Source organism: Muntiacus reevesi, chromosome 2, assembly GCF_963930625.1.
Source record: "Muntiacus reevesi chromosome 2, mMunRee1.1, whole genome shotgun sequence".
In the NCBI taxonomy this organism is placed as follows: Eukaryota; Metazoa; Chordata; class Mammalia; order Artiodactyla; family Cervidae; genus Muntiacus; species Muntiacus reevesi.
This window is the reverse complement of record NC_089250.1, coordinates 180600497-180623300: the sequence shown is the minus strand read 5'-3', so window position 1 is coordinate 180623300 and position 22804 is coordinate 180600497. Positions and strand designations below refer to the sequence as shown.

At 63.1% G+C, this 22804-nt stretch overlaps 2 protein-coding genes across 6 annotated transcripts in view; one reads left to right on the top strand and one right to left on the bottom strand.

Annotated features, from left to right (window-relative positions):
- Positions 1-22804, top strand: part of IFT140 (intraflagellar transport 140) — a 53587-nt gene that overhangs the window by 27912 nt on the left and 2871 nt on the right. For 4 of the 5 annotated variants that reach the window (XM_065923986.1, XM_065923988.1, XM_065923987.1 and 1 more), the window contains exons 20-30: positions 15991-16168; positions 16416-16606; positions 16879-16974; positions 17156-17288; positions 17454-17597; positions 17684-17812; positions 17892-18074; positions 18732-18938; positions 19120-19332; positions 19407-19573; positions 20556-20697. In XM_065923986.1, coding sequence (XP_065780058.1) covers positions 15991-16168; positions 16416-16606; positions 16879-16974; positions 17156-17288; positions 17454-17597; positions 17684-17812; positions 17892-18074; positions 18732-18938; positions 19120-19332; positions 19407-19573; positions 20556-20697 — 1783 coding nt within the window. The remainder of the gene's footprint in view (positions 1-15990; positions 16169-16415; positions 16607-16878; positions 16975-17155; positions 17289-17453; positions 17598-17683; positions 17813-17891; positions 18075-18731; positions 18939-19119; positions 19333-19406; positions 19574-20555; positions 20698-22804) is intronic. The other variant, XM_065923989.1, reaches the window with a different exon arrangement.
- On the bottom strand, positions 1391-13650 carry TMEM204 (transmembrane protein 204). Its single transcript, XM_065923996.1, has 3 exons — positions 12842-13650; positions 8876-9031; positions 1391-2031 (listed from the first exon to the last, which is right to left on the bottom strand). The coding sequence occupies exons 1-3, from the start codon at positions 13119-13121 to the stop codon at positions 1787-1789; spliced, it is 681 nt and encodes a 226-aa protein (XP_065780068.1). The 5' UTR covers positions 13122-13650; the 3' UTR covers positions 1391-1786.

Here is a 22804-nt window from a genome sequence, read left to right as displayed (position 1 = left end):
GAGATTCAGTTGTTTGGATTTATTTTCATGTCTGGACACTTCCTAGTCGAAAATTCTGCAGTCACTAAATATTTATAGCACTTGTCTCTCTGGGGATAATTGCACCACCCAAAAAAGGTTTTGATAGTAAACCCTCAAAATGGCAGACAAAATGCAATTAAAATTGCTCCAAGAGAAGTTATCCATCAAGGGCTGTGTATAAGCGACTTTCTGTTCATGGGGGAGCTTCTCAAGAGCATCTGACAGTTTAATCACACAGGATAGAAAAACTGTTGAAGGATGGAAGTCAGGTGGAAGGGGAGGACCGGAGTTAAGCGCCCCCCCTCCTGTCTGCAGAGACGGGTCTGTAACCGGGTCAGACCCTGGTCATTGTGGCCTAGAGCAGTGGGGCTTTTCCCCACGCCCACCGGGTGGGCAAGAGGCCCTTGGTTGGGGAGTGCAGAGTGGCTGGCGGCACTTGCCATTTGATAGAAGCTCCACCAGAGACCATACGTGACCAATGGGCCACTGCAGTGTGTGTTGTCGTGTGCGGAATGCTGCTGAGGCTGGACCCTGAGCTGCTGGGGAGGAGGGCGGCCCCATGTGGCCCCCACGTGTACCCCCACCCTGAGCTGTATTGACGTACTCTGTCAGGCTAGACATGCTTTGAGGCTGTCCTCCCCTGCTTTGGGTTTACCTAAAGCAACAGCGTGACCCAATCCCTCACTCTGACTAAAGAGATTCCTGGGGCAGCAGGGCCTTTGAGCCCCAGGCTGGTCACCGCTTGTTGGGAAGGGTGCGGCAGCCAAGCTAAACGTTTCTTAGTCTTCTTAGAGGGCCGACCCGTGGGGAGGCAGCAGAGGACTTAACACAGGTGCCTCCCCGCCCCTGCCTTGCTTCCTGGGCTGCAAGATGCCTGCAGCACTTCCCACCGCCAGGGGGCGTGGCCCCCACAGGCCTCACAGATGTGGGCGGGCAGCCGCTGGCCTGACGGTGCTGGCTGGTGTGAACCTCTGAGCTGCTGGTGCTCAGCGTGGGGAGTCGGGGCTCCAGCCCAACTGCCGGGTCTGGGGCTGTTGGCGCCAGGCTGGGGCTGGGAGGGAGGTCTGAAGCCACCAGTGGCGGGGTCCCGGCTGGGTGCGGTGAAGACTCTTCTAGGGGAAAAAGCAAGCCAGCCTCTGAATTGTTTGAAGCCGATAGGCGTTTCTCTCTTACTTGCCAACTGTGGACATGCTGTCATGCAGGTGCAGCTCAGGGTCCGTAGGGACAGGGACTTGTGAGTGGAGGCATGAGTGACCCCCAGCCACGCTGCCCCGGACCTTCTCTGACGGTCAGCCTACAAAACTACAGGACTGGCCCGATTCCTCACCACGTGGCAGTCTAGTGTATAAAACACAAGCTTTAAGCCATGGTGAGAGATTGGCAGTTTATTTTAACTTAGAAGGATAATCAGGAGTAAATGGACCTCACTTACAGAATGCTGTCGTAAAGCCATAACCGTCTGACTGTGAATTCTGAGTCCCTGGAGGAAGCTCCATGCAGTTCACAAACTCTCCCCGTGTTCTGTTTTATCAGAGTGGTTATGACCCAGGATGCCCCTCTCAGCAGATGCTGAATAAATTAACGCGGGCTGGGGCAGAGCGCGAGGCCATGCAGGAGCATGACGTGGGCCGCGGGGGAGGGCGCAGATGCCATGTGGTCAAGCCCCGTGTCCGTGGATAATGTGGTCAATGCGTGTGGTGTGTGTGCTCAAGTGGGGAGCAGCGCCCCAATTCCCAGACGGTCCCTGGGTGGAGGGGGGTCACCCTCAGCACGGTGACTCAACATAGTCATTGTCCAGCCCACGGCGAAAGCGTGCGGTCAGGGAGCGGCTGATGACGATCACGCGTGGGGCCGTGCAGTCCTCCCGCCGGTGCAGGACGTTCCAGATGAGCATGGCGGCAGCCAGGGTGGCCAGCAGGCAGGCGCCGATGTTCAGGTAGCATGACCAGGACAGGCTGGTGTAGGGCCCGATGCGGTAGAATGTCACCAGCCCGATGACCAGGACGAAACCTGTGGACGAAGCCCGCAGTGAGGCAGCTGCTGGAGGGCCCCATTCCCCGTCCCGCTCCCCGCCCGCCCTCCTCCGGCCGACCCTGTTCCGGGGGCCAGGAGCCCAGCCCCGCCCCGCGCCCCGCCTCGGGGTTGGCTGCGTTCGCCGGGGCCTGTGGGTCTGGTGGGGCGTTTGTCCTGGCCAGGCACAGTCTTGGGGCTCAGGTGGTTCCTGAGACCTGGCAGGTGTCTGGCCTCTGCCACCCCCCACCTGCTGCAGAGGGGATGCCGACACCTGCTTCCTCACCCCGAAAGGCCCAGCAGTGACTCCGCGTGAGGTCTGCCAGGCCTGTAAATGCCTAATTCATTCAAAGTGAAGGGAAACACATGTGTTTTCTACTTTATACCAGCTCAGATTGGTGTGTGACTTAGTTGTATTCCTGTCCTTAAGAGTTTACTTATTCCTAGCATACCGGGCAGGCGGGGGGCCAGGAGCCGGGCCCCGGGCGTCTCCTCTGCCGTCTGAGCAGCTGTAGCTGGTCCTAGAGCATCCCCGCCCCATCCTGTCCCCTCGTCCCCCTCATCCCCGTCTCTCTTCCAATGATGCCGGGCCCAGAGGGGTGGGTGTCCAGGACTGTGCACAGTACCCTGTGCGGCCTCCCCACCCTCAGTCAGCCGTTCGTGTCGGCCCGTCATCACTGAGAGACGTGGTTCTGTCTCTCAGGGGCTCCACAGGCCTATCTTTTGGTTACACCCAGGATCTGTGGGCTAAGCCAGCAGGCACTGGCGCTTGAGAGAGTTCAGGTCTGGGTCTGGGCTGGAAGCCCTGGTGATTAGGATGGGGGCAGAGGCAGTGGTCCTGCTGCTCAGGAAGTTGTCTGGAGCCTGCCCCTCCTCCCAGCCCTGGGTCATCAGCCCCCCACTGGGCAGCCCCGGCACCCCCTCTGCTGTGCCGACCGGGCTGAGTCTGTTTTTAAGGAACCGAACGTGCCTGATTAGGACAAAGGCCCTCGGGGACCCGGAGTGTCCAGATGGGACTCCCTGCACCTCTCAGACCGTCTCGGGCCCTGCCCTGGGCCCTGGCCAGGCCGAGCCCACCGAGTCCCTTCGCCCATCCTCCGCCATGACAACCGCACTCTGCTCCTGCCAGTCCCCCCTCTCCGCCTGCTTTCCTCAGTAAACCAGGCCACACATGACCCAGCGTGGCCTCGGGGCAGAGGGTTGTCGCAGTGATGCCCGCGCCCGGTTCTAATAGCCACGTCTTGACTGGGTGCCGGGCGCAGGCTGGGGTTTCCTCGAAGCACAAGCATTATGGTCTCGTCTTCTCTGCACCTTCCAGAGAGTCTGACTCATACGTCTGTCCTGCCTCGGTCGTGTGCTCGGCAGCAGTGACGCTGACCAAGCCCTGTGCTCATTCTCCACGGCACTTGGTGAATCTTGTTACACCCGAAGCTTCTCTATGCCTCCTCCTGTTAAAAGTAACGGATTCTGTTTGTCATGCACACTGGCACTTCTGTGCCCACGAGGACAAACGGCCTGTGCCCGCTGTCTTGGATGGCCAGCTTTGCGTTCGTGATGGGAGGGGTTCGGGCCTGTGTTCTGTGAAACAAAAGCGGAAGCATTCTGCGTCCCCTCGATGTCATGGTGTCTGGGTGCTTATTGAGCCTTCTTTCAGCAGGACTCAGAGCACGGGGGATGGGGCAAGGGGGTGAGTCAGCACGCCAGCCGTGTCGGGGTAGGGGGAGCAGGGCGGGGGACAGCATGAGCACCAGGCGCGGCCAGGGGTGCTCCCCCAGCACGGCGGCTGTAGCACGCCAGCCCCCTCCCTCCTCTGTGCTCAGAGCCCATTGCCCCATCCTAGGGACGCTTCATCTGGCTTGTATGTGTCACACAAGGATCCGTTGGCGGTGTCCCTCCCTGGGGGCGGGCGAAAGCACTGGGCGTCCCCACGGCCTCCAGGGCCGCTGGCGGTCTGACGTGGGTGGCTTTGCATCACTGACAGACAGAGGACCTTGAATTCATAAGTGGAGGCCTGTGAGTCGTGAGACCCCAACCTGGACAGGCCCTGGCAGAGACCAGGGCAGGGCACACTGATGGGGCATACACGTGGCCCGGGGACCCGAGACCCACTCCCAGGACACGCCTGAGTAAGACCCTGCTTATCACAGGTCGCAGGAAACACAACTGTGACCCAAGTCAGCAGCGTCTGGAACGCGGTCATCAGACACAGCGCTGGGGTGCGGGTCGCAGGCGCTTAGCGCCTGTGCTCGGTTCAGACGGCTCAGCTGATGGGCAGCAACCATCGACGGGCCGGGGCAGTGAACACAGGCTTCCCGGTGTCACGCGTGTGTCGTCAGTGCCACATGCGTGTCTCCTGAGCCCTCTCTATGTAAGGTTCACAGGAGGGCATCTAGGAGGTTCTGGAAGTGCAGCTGACCTTTCCTTCTTCCACTAATGGGTGCTTCCTGGAGCGTGTCACGGCTCTGGGGACGTGACTCCCCATGGCTGCACAGTGGCCCCGCGGAGGCCGTAGAGGACACATGTCGTCCCCGCTCGCGTCTCCTGGCCTCGGGACCTGAGCAGGCCTCGCGCCCCCCTCGCCTCGCACACTGCCCTCCCCCACTTTCCTGGCGCCGTGTCCTGTGTCCACCTGCCACAGGCAGGCTGCCTCCGGTCCTCCTGTCCTGGCCCCTCAGCGCACAGCTGGGCATCACCACCCCTTGATCCAGGACCCCTCCCAAGGTGCGGCGCCCACCATGTGGGCATTTAGGATGAGGGGCTGGGCCTCTGATACCAGGACCCTGGGAGCCTCCAGCGCTGAGAGTGCGCTGACGAGCACGTCTTCTGTTTTGGAGGGAAACAGGACAGGCGGTTACTCTGTTGACATTTTACTCCGTTTATCACTTCCTCTGCAAGTACACTGGAAGTGTGCTTATGTTAGCAGATGAAAGCAGTGTGAACTGACGCGTGAACAGACAGCTCTGCACACACGGCTGCGAGCGGCAGGGGCCAGGCAAGCACAGCCTCTTGGAGGGATGCTTGTCAGTGACCAGAGCAGGCCAAGCCCTGCCTCTCTAGCGCTTTGTCTTGTGCAGAGTTCTCTGCCATCTTCAGTGAGCTGTGCGGGTGGGTTTCTAGCAGGATCACGCTCATCCTCGCCTGCCCTCGGCCAGCAGAGGCGGTGTGGCTGAGCAGACTTGGTTGCCACGGGGCCCACGATGCGCCACGTGTGGGCAGTGGAAAGCCACGGGGACACTTAGAGGTGGCAGCTACTGCGCTGGCCACATGCACATCCCCCTGAAAGCAAACTGGCCGTTTACTTCGATGAGGTTCTGAAGCCTGGCCGTCGTCTCTCTCAGCCCCGGTTGAGGGCCTTTTGCTCCTGAGCATCTCCAGAGCCTTTTCCATGATGTCAGTGAAGCGAGCCTAAGGGGAGAGGTGCAGTAGACCCACGTGGAATTGATTCCGTCCTCACAAGCTTATGTTCCAAAGCAAACAGCCCCTTCCTGTGGGCTGGCGGCCGGGCAGCGTGGCTCAGACGCCCTCTCCTCTCTTCCTTCCTGCCGGCTTCCTCGGGCTCCGCCGGCTGTCACAGGCCGTCCTCTGGAGTGGCCATCCAGCCTGCGCGGGGGCGTGAATGGAAACCGTGGGGCTGAGCCCTGAGCTCGCACGGCGCCTGCCACAGGTCCAGGGCAGCATCAGCCGGGGCCCTGATGTGGGGCCCTGAGGCTCAGCCATGGACGAGCTTCCAGCACCGTGAGCAGCAGAGGGTGTGGACAAGTGCCGCCCCCTCCCACCCCTGGCAACCAGGGGGAGTCCAGGAAAGGACACGGCCACGGGAGCAACAGGGGCAGGAGACAGGAAAGTGAGCCTCCGGCACGAGCCAGGCGCTTGACTAGACAGCACAGAAAGGGGCCGTCGGCGCGAGCAGGTCTCCTCTGGCTCAGAGGCCAGGACAGCCACCACGCGCCAACCAGCTGAGCTTTGGGGACAGTAAAGTCAGCCTCCACCCCGGGTGTGGGGCAAGCAGCCCCTTAGCATGTTGCTAAGTTTTTCAACAAAAAAATCTCAGGATTTGCAAAAGTGGCAAGGAGTTCAGCAGACATGAAGCCCACACGGTCTACGTAAATGCTGCTCTCGACCCCTGCGGGGACTGAGGGGCTGGTGTCCGAGGAGGGGCCGGCTGGGCGGCATTGGCAGACGGCTGCCACGTGGCGCCTGCTCCCCCCTGCCCCGTGCAGGGCGCTTTCACGGGGTGTTCAGCTCACACGTGTGGTGGACTAAGGGACAGCAAGGAGTTTTTTCAACTTTAGGGTAAATGAAAATCACACTTGGAAGATTCTGCAAAGAAATTGCCTGAGTGCAGTAGAGCTCACTAGGTGAAATCGCTGACGGTCGCTCTGTCTCCCGCGGTCCTCCCTGGCATCTGAGACGGGATCTCTTGGACTTGCAGCCCTGACTGAGGGGAGGCAGGGGCTGCCCTTTTACACAGCTGGGCCGGGCATCCCGTGCCCTGGGGACCAGTGCCCAGGGCAGCTGTGGGATCACCGAGAGAGCCGCAGGCTGCCCTCCTGCCTCCTCCCACTGGGGTGTTGCTCTCTGGCTGGTCCTCGTGCTCCCACCTCCCAGGGAGCCTTGCTCCCCCCTTCCACGAGCACCTTCTCTCCCCCACCCACCCTCTGGCCCCACAGTGGGGACTCAAGGTTCCCTTGCATAACAGGTACCAGCAGGCATTTCCCCCTCCTGGGACAGGATATCCTGGCGCCCTTCAGTCTCTCCCTGACTGTTTAAAACAGACCAGAGCACAGGAAAAAACCTAACTCTAAAATTAGCCGGGTGATAGAAGAAAGGCCCAGCGCTGTGCTCTCTACTGTTTGTCAATGAAACAGTCTAAACAGGGCCAAGTGCATTTCCTCTCTGGGCACAGCAGCCCCGTGGGGGGTGACCGGTCGGACGCCGGGCGGGGGCGGGGAGCGGGCCTGCGGAGGCAGGGGGACGGATCACGGAAGGGCTGCAGGTGCCCTGCAGGCTTCTGGTTTTTTCCATCGGCCTCTGCCGGCCTGACGGGTTTGGGCAGAGCCCGGTCCTGCCTCCCAGAGGCAGTGCTGGCCTGGGGACGCCCAGGTTGCAGGGCGTGCCCCCCGCGCCCATTGCTGCAGGACAGTGTGGTTTCAGTTAATGGGGAGGGCTCCCCCGCTTCGATTTTTTTGTGTGTTACTTGGAAACAGTACAGTTTTGTTCTGAAACAAGAGTTTGCAGGAAGTAGGATGTCATATTTAACACCAAACCCACAGTACGTTTTCCAGTAATTCCAAGTAAGTGTGTCGGAGACGTGTCTTCTGAGGTGCGGTGTCACACTCGGTCCTCCTTCGGGGAGGAGTCCCTTTCTGAGTCAAGAGCTGTTACTGTTATTCCTTTAACGCCACTCGAATATCTGTCTTTAATCCAGCTTTCCCACTTCCTTCCTGAAGGGATGGAATTCCAGATGACCCCTCGTGAGGGAGGGGGATCTCAGCGAGGCACAGACCCACAGCCCCGAGCTCAGCAGAGGTGGCCCGTGGAACGGTCCTGGAGGAGGGAGGGGGCGGCGGTCCCCGGCCCCAGCGTCGCCCCAGGCAGGGTGGGTGTCACCCCTGTGGCTTCACCCCATTCACGGTGACCGCAGGGGCGGACGCAGCCCTGTTCTTCTGACACCTACTGTGTGCCCTCCTGGGCCTCGCAGCGCCCCGGGCTGCCCGGCCCCAGGGAAGTGACTGGCTGAGGGCTGCACCGCCCTGTGAATAGGGCCCGTTTCTGGGTCCCACCCGGCACTTCCCAGCATGAGTGCTGCCAGCTGTCAGCCGTGTTCTGGAAACTGCGCTTCTCCAGGAAGTGGGGGGGCCCGGGATCCATCGTCCCCCGTGATTCACTCGCACTTCCTGCCCCCCCGGGGCTGGGCTGCAGCCTCACCACTGGGCGCTGCTTCTCCCCCGGGCCGGATGCCTGGCTGCCCCCCCCACCCCCATCCTGTCAGCCCCCACCTGCCCTTCCCCATGGGCAGCAGGAACCTGAAAGCCAGGATCCCATGATGGTTAAACCTGGGCCAGCAAGACAGGCAGGGGGTTGGGGGGGAACCCAGCACAGATGCGCCCCCACCCCACCGCTACTCCCAGGGCACACGGGTGGGTGGCTTCGGGGATTCCTGGCCACTGCACAGCCTCCCTGGCCAGGCCCATTCATCACCCGTGGGGCCACTGCTTTTGTCCTCGGAAGCCGGCAGTGGCCAGGCCCTGCCCCACCCGCATCACCCCCAGCGCGAGGCGGCTTCTGGACTGTTCGCTGAGGGCCTGCGGCCTCACCCCTCTCCCCAGCATCGCCCCCACCACGCTCATCTGATCCCAGCCGAGCCCCAGGCAACCACAGCTATAACCCAAGCCCAACCCTAAGCCTGTAGATCGCCAGCTGGGAACCACATGCATGCCCGGAACTCCATATCTGCTGACTGTTAGCCAGGAAGGCTGCAGGGCTTAGAAGGGCACCCACTTCTGTCCACGTGCCCATGTGCTCACAGCAGGCTGCAGCAGCCTCTCAGGAGGAAAATGAACCCAGGCTGCCTGCCACCTGGGCTGCAGAGGGGCAAAGAAACAGCAGGTGCCAGAGACTTTGAAAAGCCAAACGGGTTACCAAGTGTCGAGTGTAGTCACCTCGCCTTAGACGGCGGGAAGGGCTGGGAGGCCTAGGGCAAAGAGACACAAACCCCTCGGGTTGCCCCGTAGCGCCCTCCCCCACACCATGTATGTTTCTGTCTGGCTGCTGCCCACAGTGACGAGTGGGGGCCGCCATGACTAAAAGCCGCAGTCGACCTGCCACCCCGCCGGGTACTTACTCGCCAACTGGAACGCAGCAGCCATGGCCTCCTCCCAGCACTGGGCGTCGGGCGACAGGAGGGGCAGGCCAGTCAGCCCCAGCACGAAGGTGAGCTGGCCGGCTGCCAGCGCCGCCGTGGCGACCAGGTTGCAGGCTCGCATCATGTCGAACTGCACTGCGGGGTGGGAGGGAGGGGAGCGGCGGTCAGCACGGTCGGCACCGGCCAGGCTGCTCAAGCCTGGCTCCCTGCCCACCTGGGGCTCCTCCCTCCATCTCCCCGAATCTCACCACCCCCTCCCCAGCCCCCACCCACCTGCATCCCGGACCCTGGACCCTGAACAAGACGCATGGGACATGCATGGGGGGCAGCCTGGTGCTCGGACCACAGAGGTGGGGGCTGGGTGGTGTCATCCAGAGGTCCGTCGGGGGGGAAACTGTCCTGCCCACATGCTGGATTGCAGAGCCCTCAGCTGTGAAGTCCACCCCTTCCCCGTGGCCCTTCCAGAGTGTAAAAGCCCCCTGCCCCAGGGCCTCGGGTGCAGCGCGCTATGGGCAGGCAGCGTTCTCCGTTAGTGTGTGTGGTCAACTGTGCCGCTTCCACCAGAGGGTCACTCCTTCTGCTCGGGGGCCTCAGGCAGCTCGCCCCCAGCCCCTCTCCTGCCGTGCAGAGATCGAGGGGTCTTGCCCTTCCCAGGTCCCAGCCTGTGCCATGCGACTGCTCGGGGCTGTGGGCACCCTGGACCCTGCACGGGTGAGCGGGTGGACTGATGCCCAGCACCAAGGGCCCAGGAGCACTCCCAGACAGGTGAATGGATGGATGGACAGATGGCTCCTCTGCCTGACACCCCCATCTCACTGTCCTGGGCTCTGTAGTCGTCAGAGCGACCACAGGACATGGCTGCGGTCTCTGGGAATGCTGACCTTTAAAGGGAGGAGCCAGAGAGCTCAGGGCAGGCCCCAGGAGCCCGACGTCCCCACACGGGCTCAGGCCCCTGGCCTCCCCACACTGGGCAGCAGGGCAGCGGGTCTCATGATCTGCAGGAACCCTCCTGACTGGTTATGAGGGCTTCCGGGGTCCCCTGACCCCATGTGGGAGCGGGAGGCCACATGGGTCCCCCGTCAGCATGGGGCTCGGCCACTCGCAGGCTTTTCCGGGGAGGCTGCTCATCGCGCTCTTCCTGCCTTTTCACCTGGACTTGCTTGCAACCACGTTTACCCTTCAAACAATTTTATCCTATGGGAAGGCCCTGCTACTCTAAGAGATCACGAGTTTGGAGGCAGAGGTGGAGACGAGGGCTGTTGAGGGTGATGGATGCTCAGAGCACAAGTGTGGGGCCCACCTGAGCTCAGGAAAGTCCTTCTGGTCCCCGGGGCTCAGCCTCGCAGGTGAGGAAGGACGCACGCGGACTGGCCAGCCATGCCGGGAGCGTCCACACTGTGGGGTGTGGGTCCTGGCGCAGCAAGGCCATGAGCCCCGCCTCCCAGCCCGAGCAGGGCCTCCCCAAGTCAGCGGGGGCTGGGGGGACTGAGGCGCAGACTCGCCTCTCAGCCTTGCCCCTCCCCAGCCACCCAGGCGGACGTGTCCCACCAGCGCCCCCGAGCCCAGGCGCCCAGGCGTTTGGCAGGTCTTCACGCTTGCTACGCATGCAGCCTGGGCAGTGGCTCTGGGTTTGGAGGAGCCGTGAAGGCGAAGCTCGAGACTGGACACCCGTTTATTCATGTCCCCCCCTGGTTCAGGGAAAGGACAGGATTGTGTCCGGGCCTGACAGAGTGTCCGACACATGGACAGATGGAAAGTGGCAGAAAGAACAGGGGTCAGAAAGCAAGACCGATTCCCCCCCGCACCCCCGCCTGATCAATATCGAAAGTCAGGGCTGCAGTGCGTGCTCAGCCAGCGGCATGGGGCATGGGCCCTGTGCTCTGGGACGGGACCAAACATGACGGGGGGTGGCTGGGGGGCCTGACCCAGCGCTCGGGACACCCTAACTGGAGCTTGCACCCTCGGGGGTGGCAGAGTTGGCCCCACGTGCCTAGCAGCTCTGGCTGGGCTCCACAGGCAATGCCAGGACGCGGGCGCAGAGCCGGCGGGAGGGTGGCCGCTGTCCCCGAGGGCTGCCCTGGGCACCTGCATGGGGTCTGGGACCTCCAGGTTGGCCTGGCTCTGGACAAAGCGGCGTGGGGCCCAGGGTGGATGAACAGAGGTGATCTCACAGTCGAAGCCGCCCCGTTCTCCTCCCGTCCCTGACTCAGTAGGAGGCTGGACCATTGGGCGAAACCTGGGCTGGGGTTTTGCTGGAAGCTGCTGATTGGATTGACGGGGACAGACCAGAAAAAGACCAGAAGCCCCCTGCCTCTCGGGACCCCCCAGGGCAGCAGTGCTCTGTCGCAGGGAGCTGGTGAGAAGGGTGTCAGCGCCTCTTCCTGGTGGCAGCTCGCGCGTGAGCAGCTGCTCTGACCGTCCCCTTCTTTGGGAAAATGTCTGATGCTCGGGGCCTCGTTAAGGGCTGGCTGCTGCAAGTGCTGAGTAAGGGAGTAAGCCATTCTAAGAGCTGTTCAGGGGCTTCTCAGGTGGTGGGCAGGTGGGACAGTGAGTCAGGGCAGGTGAGCAGCCTCTTGGGACTCACAGCAGGGCAGGCGTGGGGCTCCAGAGCAGGCTGTGTCCTGGCTCAGCAAGGGGGCAGGTGGGGGGTGCCTGGAGCGGGCACCTGCGTGGTGGTGTTGGGGGATGTGGCAGGCAGCTGTGAGCCCCGGGAGGCGGGGGAGCCTGTAGGGGAGCACAGGGCCCCTGGGGGTCGGGGATGCGTGGCCTGCACCGGGCCCATGCTGGAGCCCCAGTCACTGGCTCCCACTGCCCCTCACCACAGATGCAGAGCCCTGAGAGGACCCCCCTCCAACCGACAGGTCCCAGATCCCCAGGTTCAGAGGACCTGCCAGCATCTCACAGAACCCTGGTCTGAGCGCTAATGGGACAGGCAGACTCCTCCAGGCTCTGTCTGCATTAAGGGAGGCTCTGGCCCACTGCTTACGAAGGGCGGGGGGCTGGCCGCTCCCCATGAGACACTCCCCAGCTGTGCAGTGAGGGCTCTACTTGCAGAGACAGGGAGGCGTCCCCTCAGGGGCTCGCCAGGACCCTGCGCCTCCTGCAGCCTCTGTCTCTGCCTGCCAAGTGGAGACAACGGCCCCCAGCCAGCTCCCAAGGGGACCCAGTCCCGGGGGCCCAGCTGGCTGGGGGCAGTCGTGCCTGTGCTGGCCGAAGCCCCACTGGAGGCCGTGTTCTCCTGGGAGGAGAGCTACCTTCAGAAAGGGAAGGAGGTCTGTGTGTCGGGGACTGTCCACAGCTGTCATGGGCTGTTGCCAGGGTGGCAGCCTTTCACGTCGGCCGCTGTGACCCCGCGTCTGCATGCTCAGTGTCAGGCATCTTCATGTGCCTGGACCTTCCCACGCAAATGTTCAAACCCAACCCTGCTTTCAAGGTGAAGTTCCCACCTTCCAGACCCCGTGCTGGACGTGACCAACCAGATGGGGCCGCTGGGGGCAGCGGGGCAGCCCGGGCCCTGGGCTCCTTCCCGCCCCCCGCAGGCCTCAGTCTGCCCGTCTCTGCTGGGCCGCCACCTCCAGCCAGCGCCCCTGAGAGTCCCCCTCAGTGCTGCCCACAGCCCTGAGGACCCTGACGACTGTGGAGTGAGGTCCAAACCCAGCCGCTTGCTTTAAGCGCCTTGTTTATTTCACTCCTTAGCAATCTTTATTGTCCACCACGAAAAATGCATTTTCCTTGCTTCAGTTACTGTATCCGTCCCCTAGCTACACATAACGGCAGAGAAAAGCGCCCTCCTGCACAGGAAGAATTCTGTCCCAAAGGGACCAGGGCAGGTGGGTGTGGAGCCTGGGGCGCACCCGGGTCCCCAGGCGCACCTCTCCCCTCAGCTGCGCGCCCCGTGCGCATGGATGGCCACTCTAAAGGAGGCAGTGAGACAAGCCGACTTACGTTTGACAGTGCCTCGCGACTCCTGGAAGCCAGCCGCCTCAGAGCCCCAGCCCAGGGCCTCGCAGTCGCGCGTGTCGGCCGGCCCCGGCCTGGCCCCCGGGCCGGGCGCCCCCCGGGGCCGCTCCGCCAGCCAGCAGGCCCGCCAGAGCCCCACGCTGCGCCTCCGGCCGTCCTCCAGCGTCTGGTACACCCAGTTGGGAGTGAAGGCCGCCGCATTGTTGAGGACGAGAGAGACCAGGGCCACCAGCACAGCTGTGGCCACCACTTTGCGGACAGTCATTGCGGCCGCAGTGCTGGCTCGCGTCGTGGGGGGAGTCCCAGCTGCGGTCGGTCAGCGTGTCAGTGGGGCCGACTAGAGGACGTCCCCACTCATGCTCGGTGGTGGCGGGAAGGCCTGGGCGGCAGGTGCGGGGGCGCCCGCCTCGCGGGCCCCTTACCCGGCCTCCTGCACCTGGAGCAGCACCAGGCCTGCGCCGAGGCCAGGGCCTCCCATCCCGGGGGGCACGCAGGGGCAGCAGCGAGAGCCCCACGTCCTGAGTGCGCCGTCTTCCTGGGGGGCGGAGGCCACAGCGCGCAGAAAACCGCAGGCAGGCGAGGCTGGAGGGCGCGGGGCCAGCTGCTCTAGGGACCAGCGCAGGGCGGGCGCAGAGCGGGGCAACGGGGAGCAGCGGGCGGCGGGTCTGAGCCCCTGCCGGCGCCTCTGCTGCGGAGCAGCTGGGCCTGGAGAGCAGACGGCAGAGGAGGCGCGTGCGTGTGTGAGTGTGCCTCGCGCCTGCGTCTTCCCCGTCTCTCGGCAGGGAGGAAATGGTTGTTTTTGAGGCTGTTTTTGGAGAGCCAGAGGGCGTAGCCAACTGCAACAAATAGCGGCCAGACGCCCACAGGATGTGTTTCCTGATGGGAAAGGCAGGGGCCTCTTCGGGAGGCCTCCGCAGCCCTCCCCCGCACCCCACCTTCCCTGGGAGCAACGTGCACTGCCCGCCGCCCTCGGGCCCACTGTCTGTCTGACCCCGGCGGGTGACGTGGGTGGGGGCCGGCCGTCCGCTCCGGGGACGGGGCATTCCCCCCCTCCCCCACCTTCAGCCGCTCCCCCCGCACATGGATACTGTCCGCACACGGTGCGCAGCACAGACGGGCTGATGTGCTGGGGGCCCCGGACGCCCCTACCTCCCAGCCGAGACCCTCACCCACGCTCAGAGACCCCCCCCAGAGCAGGCCATTGTCCATGTGCAGGAGGGGGTTGTGGGTGAGCTGAGCACCCAGCGAAGCCCGGGTGAGAGCCAGGCCGCGTCTGCTGCGGACGCTGACGGGCCCAGCCTGCTGGGCTCTCAGACCCTCACCAGGTCCCGGCCTGCCTGTGCTGACTCCCAGCGGGGCCGGGTCAGCCCCCCGAGGCCCCGCCCACTTTGGGTCGGCCTTGCAGGGGCCGCCAAGTTTACATTCCTGAGAGGCAGGGGCCGTCAGCTCCCAGTGGATTTTTACCTCTTCTGGGTTTTTCCCACCAGGGCTCACAGCAGACGCGCTAGCTGAGTTCTCACCACTTCCCTCCTTCAGGGCCAGAGGCGAGGCTGACCCCTGCTCCACCAGCCACGCTGTGTCTGGTGGGTGCTAGCGGTCCTTGCACCTTCCTCGCACCCGGCAGAGGGGTGCCCCCCCAAGGGGGCCACGGACTGGGGTCCCTGCACGCATGGTGAACTCACCTCAGAAGGAGGTTTTCCTGAGAGCTGACAGCCTTCCTTCCTTACCTACTTAAGTCGCTCTTCCTGAGTCAGTCTTCACGTGGCTGTCTTCCGCTGGACAGCAGCAGTGGTTTCACGAACGGCAGTCCCAGCTCTGTCTTCCCGGGCTGGGCAGGCCACGGGCCAGGTCACCCACCTGGGTGCCTGTGGGCCAGCAAGCCAGCGCCCTCCCAGCCCCCAGCCTCGGGCGGAGGGGACAGCTGGGACGGGGCTGGTGGCCGGCCTAGGAGCAGACCTGAGTCAGGGATGACCTCGCCATCCGAGGGTCCCTTCGTCCTTTGATCGCTGTCCCCCACGAGCTGGGCCCTCAGCCCCCCGAGGCCTCCCCACCCCTGTGCGTGGACTCACAGGAGCATAACCTCAGAGCAGGGATGCACGGCAGAAGCACAGCGGCTTGTGTGCCACTGGGCGGACGTGAGGCTGTCGTCCACCGCAGCCCCGTCCACTGGGGTCTCCACAGGGCAGCACAGGAGGAGGGGCCTCGGCGTGTCCCAGGAGCTTCTGTGGGGCCCGGGCTTCCCGGAGAGTTGGGAGCTTGGAGCCTGCCTGCCTCTTAGGTTGAGGGTACAGTCTACATGCAGGCCCGGGCGGCAGGGAGTTCTCACAGTCAGACGGGCACTGGGTCGGTGTCCACGTGGCCTGTCCATTGGGTGCGCGGACCCCAGGACCCACGCAGGGTGAAGCTGCCGTCAGAGCAGCCAGCGTGCGGGGACGGCACTTCCCACGGGCTTTTCCCAGAATGGCTTGGTAGCGGGGTAGGTCCACCAGCCTCTCACGTCCCAGGAGTTACTGGTCTGTGCTCCTCGGGGCTGTGGGGTCATCTGGACATGGAGTACCCTCCCTCCCACCAGCCTCATTTCTCATTTCTTGGGGAGGCCCGACCTGCTGGGGTGGGAGGGAGAGAGACGCCGGAAACCTCTGAAAGGAAGAAAAGAAGACCCCCGCCCCGAGCCTGTGCCAGGGGCTCAGAGGGCAGCTCTGCAGCCCGGCTCCCGGGACCCTCACCCCTATCCGGGTGTCGTACCCACTCCCCAGCTGACCCGGGGTCTCTGTGGGAGGACATGGGGCCACTAGGAGTGCAGCCTGGGATGGAGGTGCTGGTGGGGGGGCGGGTGTGCTCTGAGGGGCACGGCGGGGCTGGCGGCCTGTGCAGGACGCCCCCAGTCTTCATGGGACAGTGGCAGAGGGGGTGTCTGGGCAAGAGGCAGGGTCCCAGCTACGGGCCGGGGGACAGGACTGTCATCACATCCTCCTCTGGAGGGCCCGTGGGCCCCAGCTTGCCGGGCCGCTCTGTGGGTGGAGCCGTGGGGCTCGCACATGGCCCCCTCCTCAGGGACCGTGTGTCCGGCCAGGTCCCCGCATTGCCTGGCACAGGGGGTGGCCGCTCACTGAGCCCTGTGTCCTCTGCTGCAGCCAGGCCGTCTGGGAGAACATGGCGCGCATGTGCGTGAAGACACAGCGGCTGGACGTGGCCAGGGTGTGCCTGGGGCACATGGGCCACGCCCAGGGGGCCCGAGCTCTGCGCGAGGCCCAGCAGGAGCCGGAGCCGGAGGCCAGGGTGGCCATGCTGGCCGTGCAGCTGGGCATGCTGGTGAGTGGGACGCCCCTTGCGCGGGCCCGCTCCCCACCCGTGCGGGCCTATCTGGGCCATTGGGTTGCAGGGAGCAGAAAACTCCTTGGACAAGCTGAGGCTGTAATGGGGGGTGGGGTGAGGGAGTGGACACCCCCGGTTCTGATGGGGTCCATGAGCCCCTCGACGATGGGGTGGGGGGTCCAACCCTGGCTGAAAGGCAGGCTGCCCGCACCCTAAAGTGCCTGCACCCCACCTGTTCCCACAGGAGGACGCGGAGCAGCTCTACAAGAGGTGTGGGCGCTATGACCTCCTCAACCGCCTGCTGCAGGCCTCAGGCCAGTGGCAGAGGGCCATCGAGGTGGCCGAGCGCCACGACCGCGTACACCTGCGCACCACCTACTACAACTACGCCCGGCACCTGGAGGCCAGCGGGGACTGCAGCCTGGCCCTCAGCTAGTGAGAGCCCCGAGGGTCCGAGGGTCTCCGGGGAGGGGCCGGGCCAGCACAGCTGCGGGGGCCGCCTGAGCCCTGTGGCTCTAGGGGGAGCAGCCAGGCTCGGGCGGCTGAGTGCATGGGCCCCGCCGGGCCTGGACCCCCACCTGGGCAGTGCGGAGGTGGGGCCCACAGTAGGAGCAGAGCTGCAGGCGGGAGGCGAGGCGCCATCCGTCCTCGCATCCCCAGGGCTGAACCAGGGCAGGGGATGAGTGACGCTGCCTCACCTCCCACAGCTACGAGAAGTCAGACACACACCGCTTTGAGGTGCCACGGATGCTGGCGGAGGACCTGCAGGCCCTGAAGCTGTACGTCAGCAAGATGAAGGACAAGTGAGTGCCGGCCCAAGGGGCTTCCCTCCGGAGCCTTCCACGCGATGGCATGGAGCATCCCAGCCCCTCCAGGCTGGACCCCAGGCGGCTGGGCGGGGACCTCCCTGGGACCTCACTCAGGCTTGGCCGCCTGGCTGCTGTGGGCCAGGGCAGAGAGCCTGAGCAGAGGCGTCCTCTGCAGGACGCTATGGCGGTGGTGGGCCCAGTACCTGGAGAGCCAGGCCAAGATGGACACGGCACTGCACTACTATGAGCTGGCCCAGGACTACTTCTCCCTGGTCCGCGTCCACTGCTTCCAGGGCAACATCCAGCGGGTGGGTGCCCCGACTGGGTCAGGGCTGGGGGCACACGGGGCGGGGGTGCTGATGCAGGGGGCGTGGGTGCCCCGGGGAAGGGGGCCGGTGCTCAGGTGAGGGAGGGCAGGATCCCCCCAGAGCAGGGCGGGCTGGACGCGAGGCCACCATCCCTGGTGTCTCCAGGCCGCCGAAATAGCCAGCGAGACTGGGAACTGGGCGGCCTCCTACCACCTGGCCCGGCAGTACGAGAGCCAGAACGAGGTGCGGCAGGCCGTGCACTTCTACACGCGCGCCCAGGCCTTCAACAACGCCATCCGCCTGTGCAAGGTGAGCACCCCTGCTTCCGCTCCAGGGTCCCATTCCAGGGGAGACTTTCCTGCCAGGCGGTCCCCAGCACATCTGTGCCCTCGCAGGAGCACGGCCTGGACGACCAGCTCATGAACCTGGCCCTGCTGAGCTCCCCCGAGGACATGCTGGAGGCCGCGCGCTACTACGAGGAGAGGGGCGAGCAGATGGACCGGGCAGTCATGCTGTACCACAAGGTGAGGCGGCCCCGCCCGGCCCAGCCTGGCCCGGCCCGGCAGCGCCCGGATGGCACACTCAGAGACCCGCCATCTGCAGGCCGGCCACTTCTCCAAGGCCCTGGAGCTGGCCTTTGCCACCCAGCAGTTTGTGGCCCTGCAGCTGGTGGCAGAGGACCTGGATGAGAAGTCGGACCCCGCCCTCCTGGCACGTTGCTCTGACTTCTTCCTGGAGCATGGTCAGTACGAGAAGGCTGTGGAGCTGCTGCTGGCCGCCAAGAAGGTACGGCTGCAGACACGGGCCCGCTCCCAGGAGGGCCCGGCCCCGCTGTGCGGACCTCGCCACTCTTTCCCAGCGTGCGTACCATGTATGTTACACCGCGGGGCTCCTGGATGTGCAGCTCAGGGGTGTCCGTGGTGCCTGTCATCCCCAGGACTCTGTCCCCCTCGCCGTGGCACGGGCCCCCCCTCCCGCTTCCTGTCTCCCTCTGACAGCATGCTCACACACACAGGTGGTGTGTGCACACCCAACCATCAGGACCGCCGTCCGTGTCTGGGCACACGCCCTCCAGGTTCCCTGTGCAGCCTCCGCAGGGGGTGTCCCCACCAGGTCACACTGCGCTTTCTTCCCGAGAATCTTTCTCAAATGAAATATAGAAAACTTTTCTTGATTGTTTTTTAAGAAAAAAGTAATTAAACCCCCTACTCCGAAAACCTGAATTGAAGAAGATGATTGATCTGTGGTCTTCTCCCACAATGAATTCCTTCCCAGAGGTGTTTCCTCAGCCCTTCTAGAGTGTCCACAGCGAGAGATGATCCCCTGCCACCCCCTGGCCATGCTGCTCCCCCAACCCGGGGATGGGGGTGAGGTCAGGGAGGCCCCCCCTCCCGCCCGCCCACCAGACGGTGACCGCCTCTCCTCGGTGTCCATGGCCCCCAGTATCAGGAAGCCCTGCAGCTGTGCCTGGAGCAAAACCTGACCATCACTGAGGAGATGGCCGAGAAGATGACGGTGCCCAAGGACTGCAAGGAGCTGTCCGAGGAGGCCCGGCGGGCGCTGCTGGAGCAGGTCGCCAGCTGCTGCATGCGCCAGGGCAGCTACCACCTGGCCACCAAGAAGTACACACAGGCGGGGGACAGGCTGAAGGTGAGCATGGCCAGTGCTTGCTCGCGCCCCGCAGGGAGAGTTTCCCCGGCTGGGCTCCGGGGTCACCCGCGAAGCCCTGGCAGCCCATATCTCCCTTGTCCTGAAGCCACACCTGTCTCGTGGGGCGGGCACTCTGTCCGCGTGCCTGGAAGGGGCCCAGCCCGGCTCTTTCTCCACCCAGGCCATGAGGGCACTGCTCAAGTCCGGGGACACGGAGAAAATTGTGTTTTTCGCGGGTGTCTCGCGGCAGAAGGAGATCTACATCATGGCGGCTAACTACCTGCAGTCCCTGGACTGGAGGAAGGACCCCGAGGTCATGAAGAGCATCATCAGCTTCTACACCAAGGGCCGTGCGCTGGACCTGCTGGCCGGCTTCTATGACGCCTGTGCCCAGGTGCTGACCCGCCTCCTGGCCCAGGCGGGGCGGGGTGCCATCCCGGGTGCCGGTCCTGACACTGCCTCCTGCAGGTGGAGGTCGACGAGTACCAGAACTACGACAAGGCGCACGGGGCGCTGACCGAGGCCTACAAGTGCCTGTCCAAGGCCAAGGCTAGGAGCCCGCTGGACCAGGAGGCCAGGCTGGCGCAGCTGCAGAGCAGGATGACGCTGGTGAAGCGCTTCATGCAGGCGCGCAGGTGCGGCCGTGGGGCTCACGACGCCCGCAGGCGCCTCTCCCTGGGAGCTCGCTGCACAGCGGGCAGGGCGTGGGCAGGAACGCTCTGCGGCCCCTCGCACGGTGTCAGGGCCCATCTGGCTCCTGCAGAACCCGGCTGGTTCTAGGAAGGTCACTCCAGAGACAGCCCGAGATGCCTGAGGGAGGCATGTGTTCTCGGGGAGGCTATACCTGAGGGGAGCCTGCGGCCCGCTCGGGTGCACGGGGGCTCCAACCCCTGATGCCAGCTCGGCCCAGGGTGGAGGCCCGCTGTTTCCAGCCCTGAACATGTCCAGGACCCCAGTTCTTATTTACTGGCCGCTCAGACAGCACTTCCCCTTGTGTGGGCCCTGAGCTCGGCTTCTGACTAAATCAATAGAAGCGTTTTCCTTACCTGAGAGCAGGCTCTCTGAAGAGGAGCCCCAGGCTGTTCTGAAGCCGTTTACAGAGTCAGGCTCCTTTGAGGGTGTTCCCGGCTCCGTGTGCAGGTTCAGGAGCCTCAGGGTGGCAGGAGGGAGTGGGCGCAGCCCCGGGCAGGTGCCCGGACGGACTGGAAGACGGGCCTGTAGGGCTCGCGGCGCCTCCTAGTGCCCTCACTGGCACACACCAGGAACCGCCGAGCCCCTGGCGTCCCTGTGCTGCCCTTTCCCTGGGGGACCCTGCGTGACCCCCTCCCGGGTCAGTGCGCTCTCTCCAGGCCCTCGCCCTCCGGCCCAGGCCCCCCGTCCCGTGCAGGGCGGGGTGTGAACAGGCCAGTGCCCTCCAGAGTCCAGTGTGGCCCTGCGAGCAGTCAGCACATTTTGTTAAACAAATCAGTGAGTTTCTGACATGACTCACCAATGAGTTCATGGACCTCACGGCAGTTACCTTCACAAAGCTGCATCCTCCAGGCCAAGGGCCTGCCCTGCCCCCTGACAGGCAGCCCCGCGCGGGGCTGGGGCTCAGGCTGTCCCTGCTCCCAGCAGGACCTACACGGAGGACCCCGTGGAGTCAATCCGGCAGTGCCAGCTGCTCCTGGAGGAGCCGCACCTGGACAGCAGCGTCCGCGTGGGGGACGTCTACAGCTTCCTGGTGGAGCGCCATGTGCACGCGGGGGACCTGCAGGCGGTGAGGCCTGGGCGGGGGCTTGGCTTCCCTGCGGCTCGGTGTCGGTTTGATTTTTCAGTCTTTTTAAAAAAATACTTATTTGGCTGCGCTGGGTCTTAGTTGAGGCATGTGGGATTTGGTTCCCTGACCAGGGGCCGAACCTGGGAACCCTGCATCAGGAGCGTGGAGTCAGCCATTGGACCACCAGGGAAGTCCCTTCCTTTCCTACCTTTCTTATTTTGAAATACTTTAAAACTGGGAAGTTACAGGAATAATGGAACCCCAATTACCCTTTACCAGATTCTTGGTCTTTTAAATATTTTGTCATATTTATTTATTCATTCTGTAAATGTTTTAAGATTTATATTTTACACATAAAATGAGTATTTTCTGAGCCATTCAAGGGGCACAGAGTCCTTCCTGCCCCCACTCCTCTGTCTGCTTGCACTCGGGGTGCCCGGCTCCTGGAGCTTCCGAGGGCGTTTATTCAGTGAGATGGGCGTCAGGTCCTTAGGAGCGAGCATGCAGGTGGACTTCTGGCCCTGGAGCGCTCTTTCGGGAAGGCTCTTGATCATTCGGTATAATAGACAGTTCTCGAGCATTTTGATCTGGGGACCCCTTTACACTGGGGACGTTACTGACAACTCAAAAAACTTCTGTTTATGTGGCTGATGTCTACCAATACTTACCATATTAGGAAATAATAAATTTGTAAAATATTTGTTAACTTACTTAATCATAAAAAGCTCACGATATGGTAACACCGATAACATTTTCATTTAAAATAACAGCATTTTCCAAAACAAAGACCTTTAGTGAGAAAAGTAGCTTTGTTGTACATTTTTGCCAGTCTCTTTAATGTCTGATTTCTGCATTCTATTTGGTAAAATAGGTTGTTTGAACTGAAATATGAGGCCTGTGATGAAGACCCAGTTTCACACTAGCATGCAGGCGAGAAGGGGCGGGCCTTCCCGCACCCCCGCCTGGTGTCCGTGGGTCTGTCTCCTCACCACACTCCGCCATCAGAGACCAGGCCTTGCTTTTCGTACTTGTTACCTTAGAACCCGTTGGTCTGTCTTGGATCTTGTACACACACGTGATTTTGTCACATCACAGTGGTCATTTGGAAAATACTGGTTCACTGGGTTGTGCAAATGTGAACACAGTTCATTACACATTGGAGAAATCCTGCTGGCCCATGTCACAGGGACCTCATCTGGAAAGTCCCCGTGCAGGACGGCTCACCGTGGCCTCGATGTGGGGGGTGCACAGTGTGTCCCACTGTGGTGGTCACGCGCCCCGTCTGCAGGCCCGCTCCCCCACGAGCGCCCGTGCCTCCCCCCCGAGTCACGAGGGGCCTGTCCTCTTACTGGTGCGCCACTGTGTCCTCTCCATCTGGGGGCCCCTGCACCCCCATTGGACCCGTCTGGCGTGTGTTGGCCCCAGCTCAGCCGGTCCCTCTCTCAGAATGTGCCTGTTCGCACTGGTGCAGCTGCCGTGCTGTTGCTGCAGGTTACAGCTCTCCTGTTGCTCCGTCTGCACTTGTACCCCCGTGGGTCTGGACCGCCTCTCCTCCCTGCGTCTCGCGTGTCTCTCCTCTGTCTTTGGAACGTAGTCTCTCCGCACTGCTGTGCGGCAAAGCGCACCATTCGTGCAGAGACTCGCGTCCGTCCTTTGGGTCCAGCCCCCGCGGCCCCCGCAGCGCGCTGTGCTCTCCCGGTCTCCTCACTGTGCGGCGCTCTCCTCTGCCTTCCTGTGCACACGCGTGTTTACCGCACAGTCCTCCACTCCTGGCTTAGGTTCCGGTGTTTCTGTTGGTCGAGTCTTCTCTCTTTATTGTGGCTTGTATTTTCCTGCTGTTTTGCAGGCCTGGTGATTATGTATTGGATTCTAGACACTGCAGATGTTTTAGGTTGTCAGGCGACTCTGTCTTTGTGTGTGTGTGCCTGTGTCCCTGTGTGAGTGTCTGTGTATGTTTTTTAACGTTATTTATTTACCTTTGGTTGTGCTGGGTCTTCGTTACTGTGCCCAGGCTTTCTGTAGCTGCAGCAAACAGGAGTGACTCCTCGCTAAGGTGCACGGGCTTCTCGTTGCAGAGCGCGGGCTCTCGGACACGCGGGTGCTACGG

Bases quoted from the DNA above. Each gene is read 5' to 3' on its own strand.
- TMEM204 (XM_065923996.1), bottom strand. From the start codon at position 13,121: ATGACTGTCCGCAAAGTGGTGGCCACAGCTGTGCTGGTGGCCCTGGTC. The intron at 9,032-12,841 runs GTAAGTCGGCTT...CCCACCCCGCAG, and splicing joins GTCGCGAGGCACTGTCAAAC to TGCAGTTCGACATGATGCGA. The intron at 2,032-8,875 runs GTAAGTACCCGG...CTTCGTCCACAG, and splicing joins TGCTGCGTTCCAGTTGGCGA to GTTTCGTCCTGGTCATCGGG.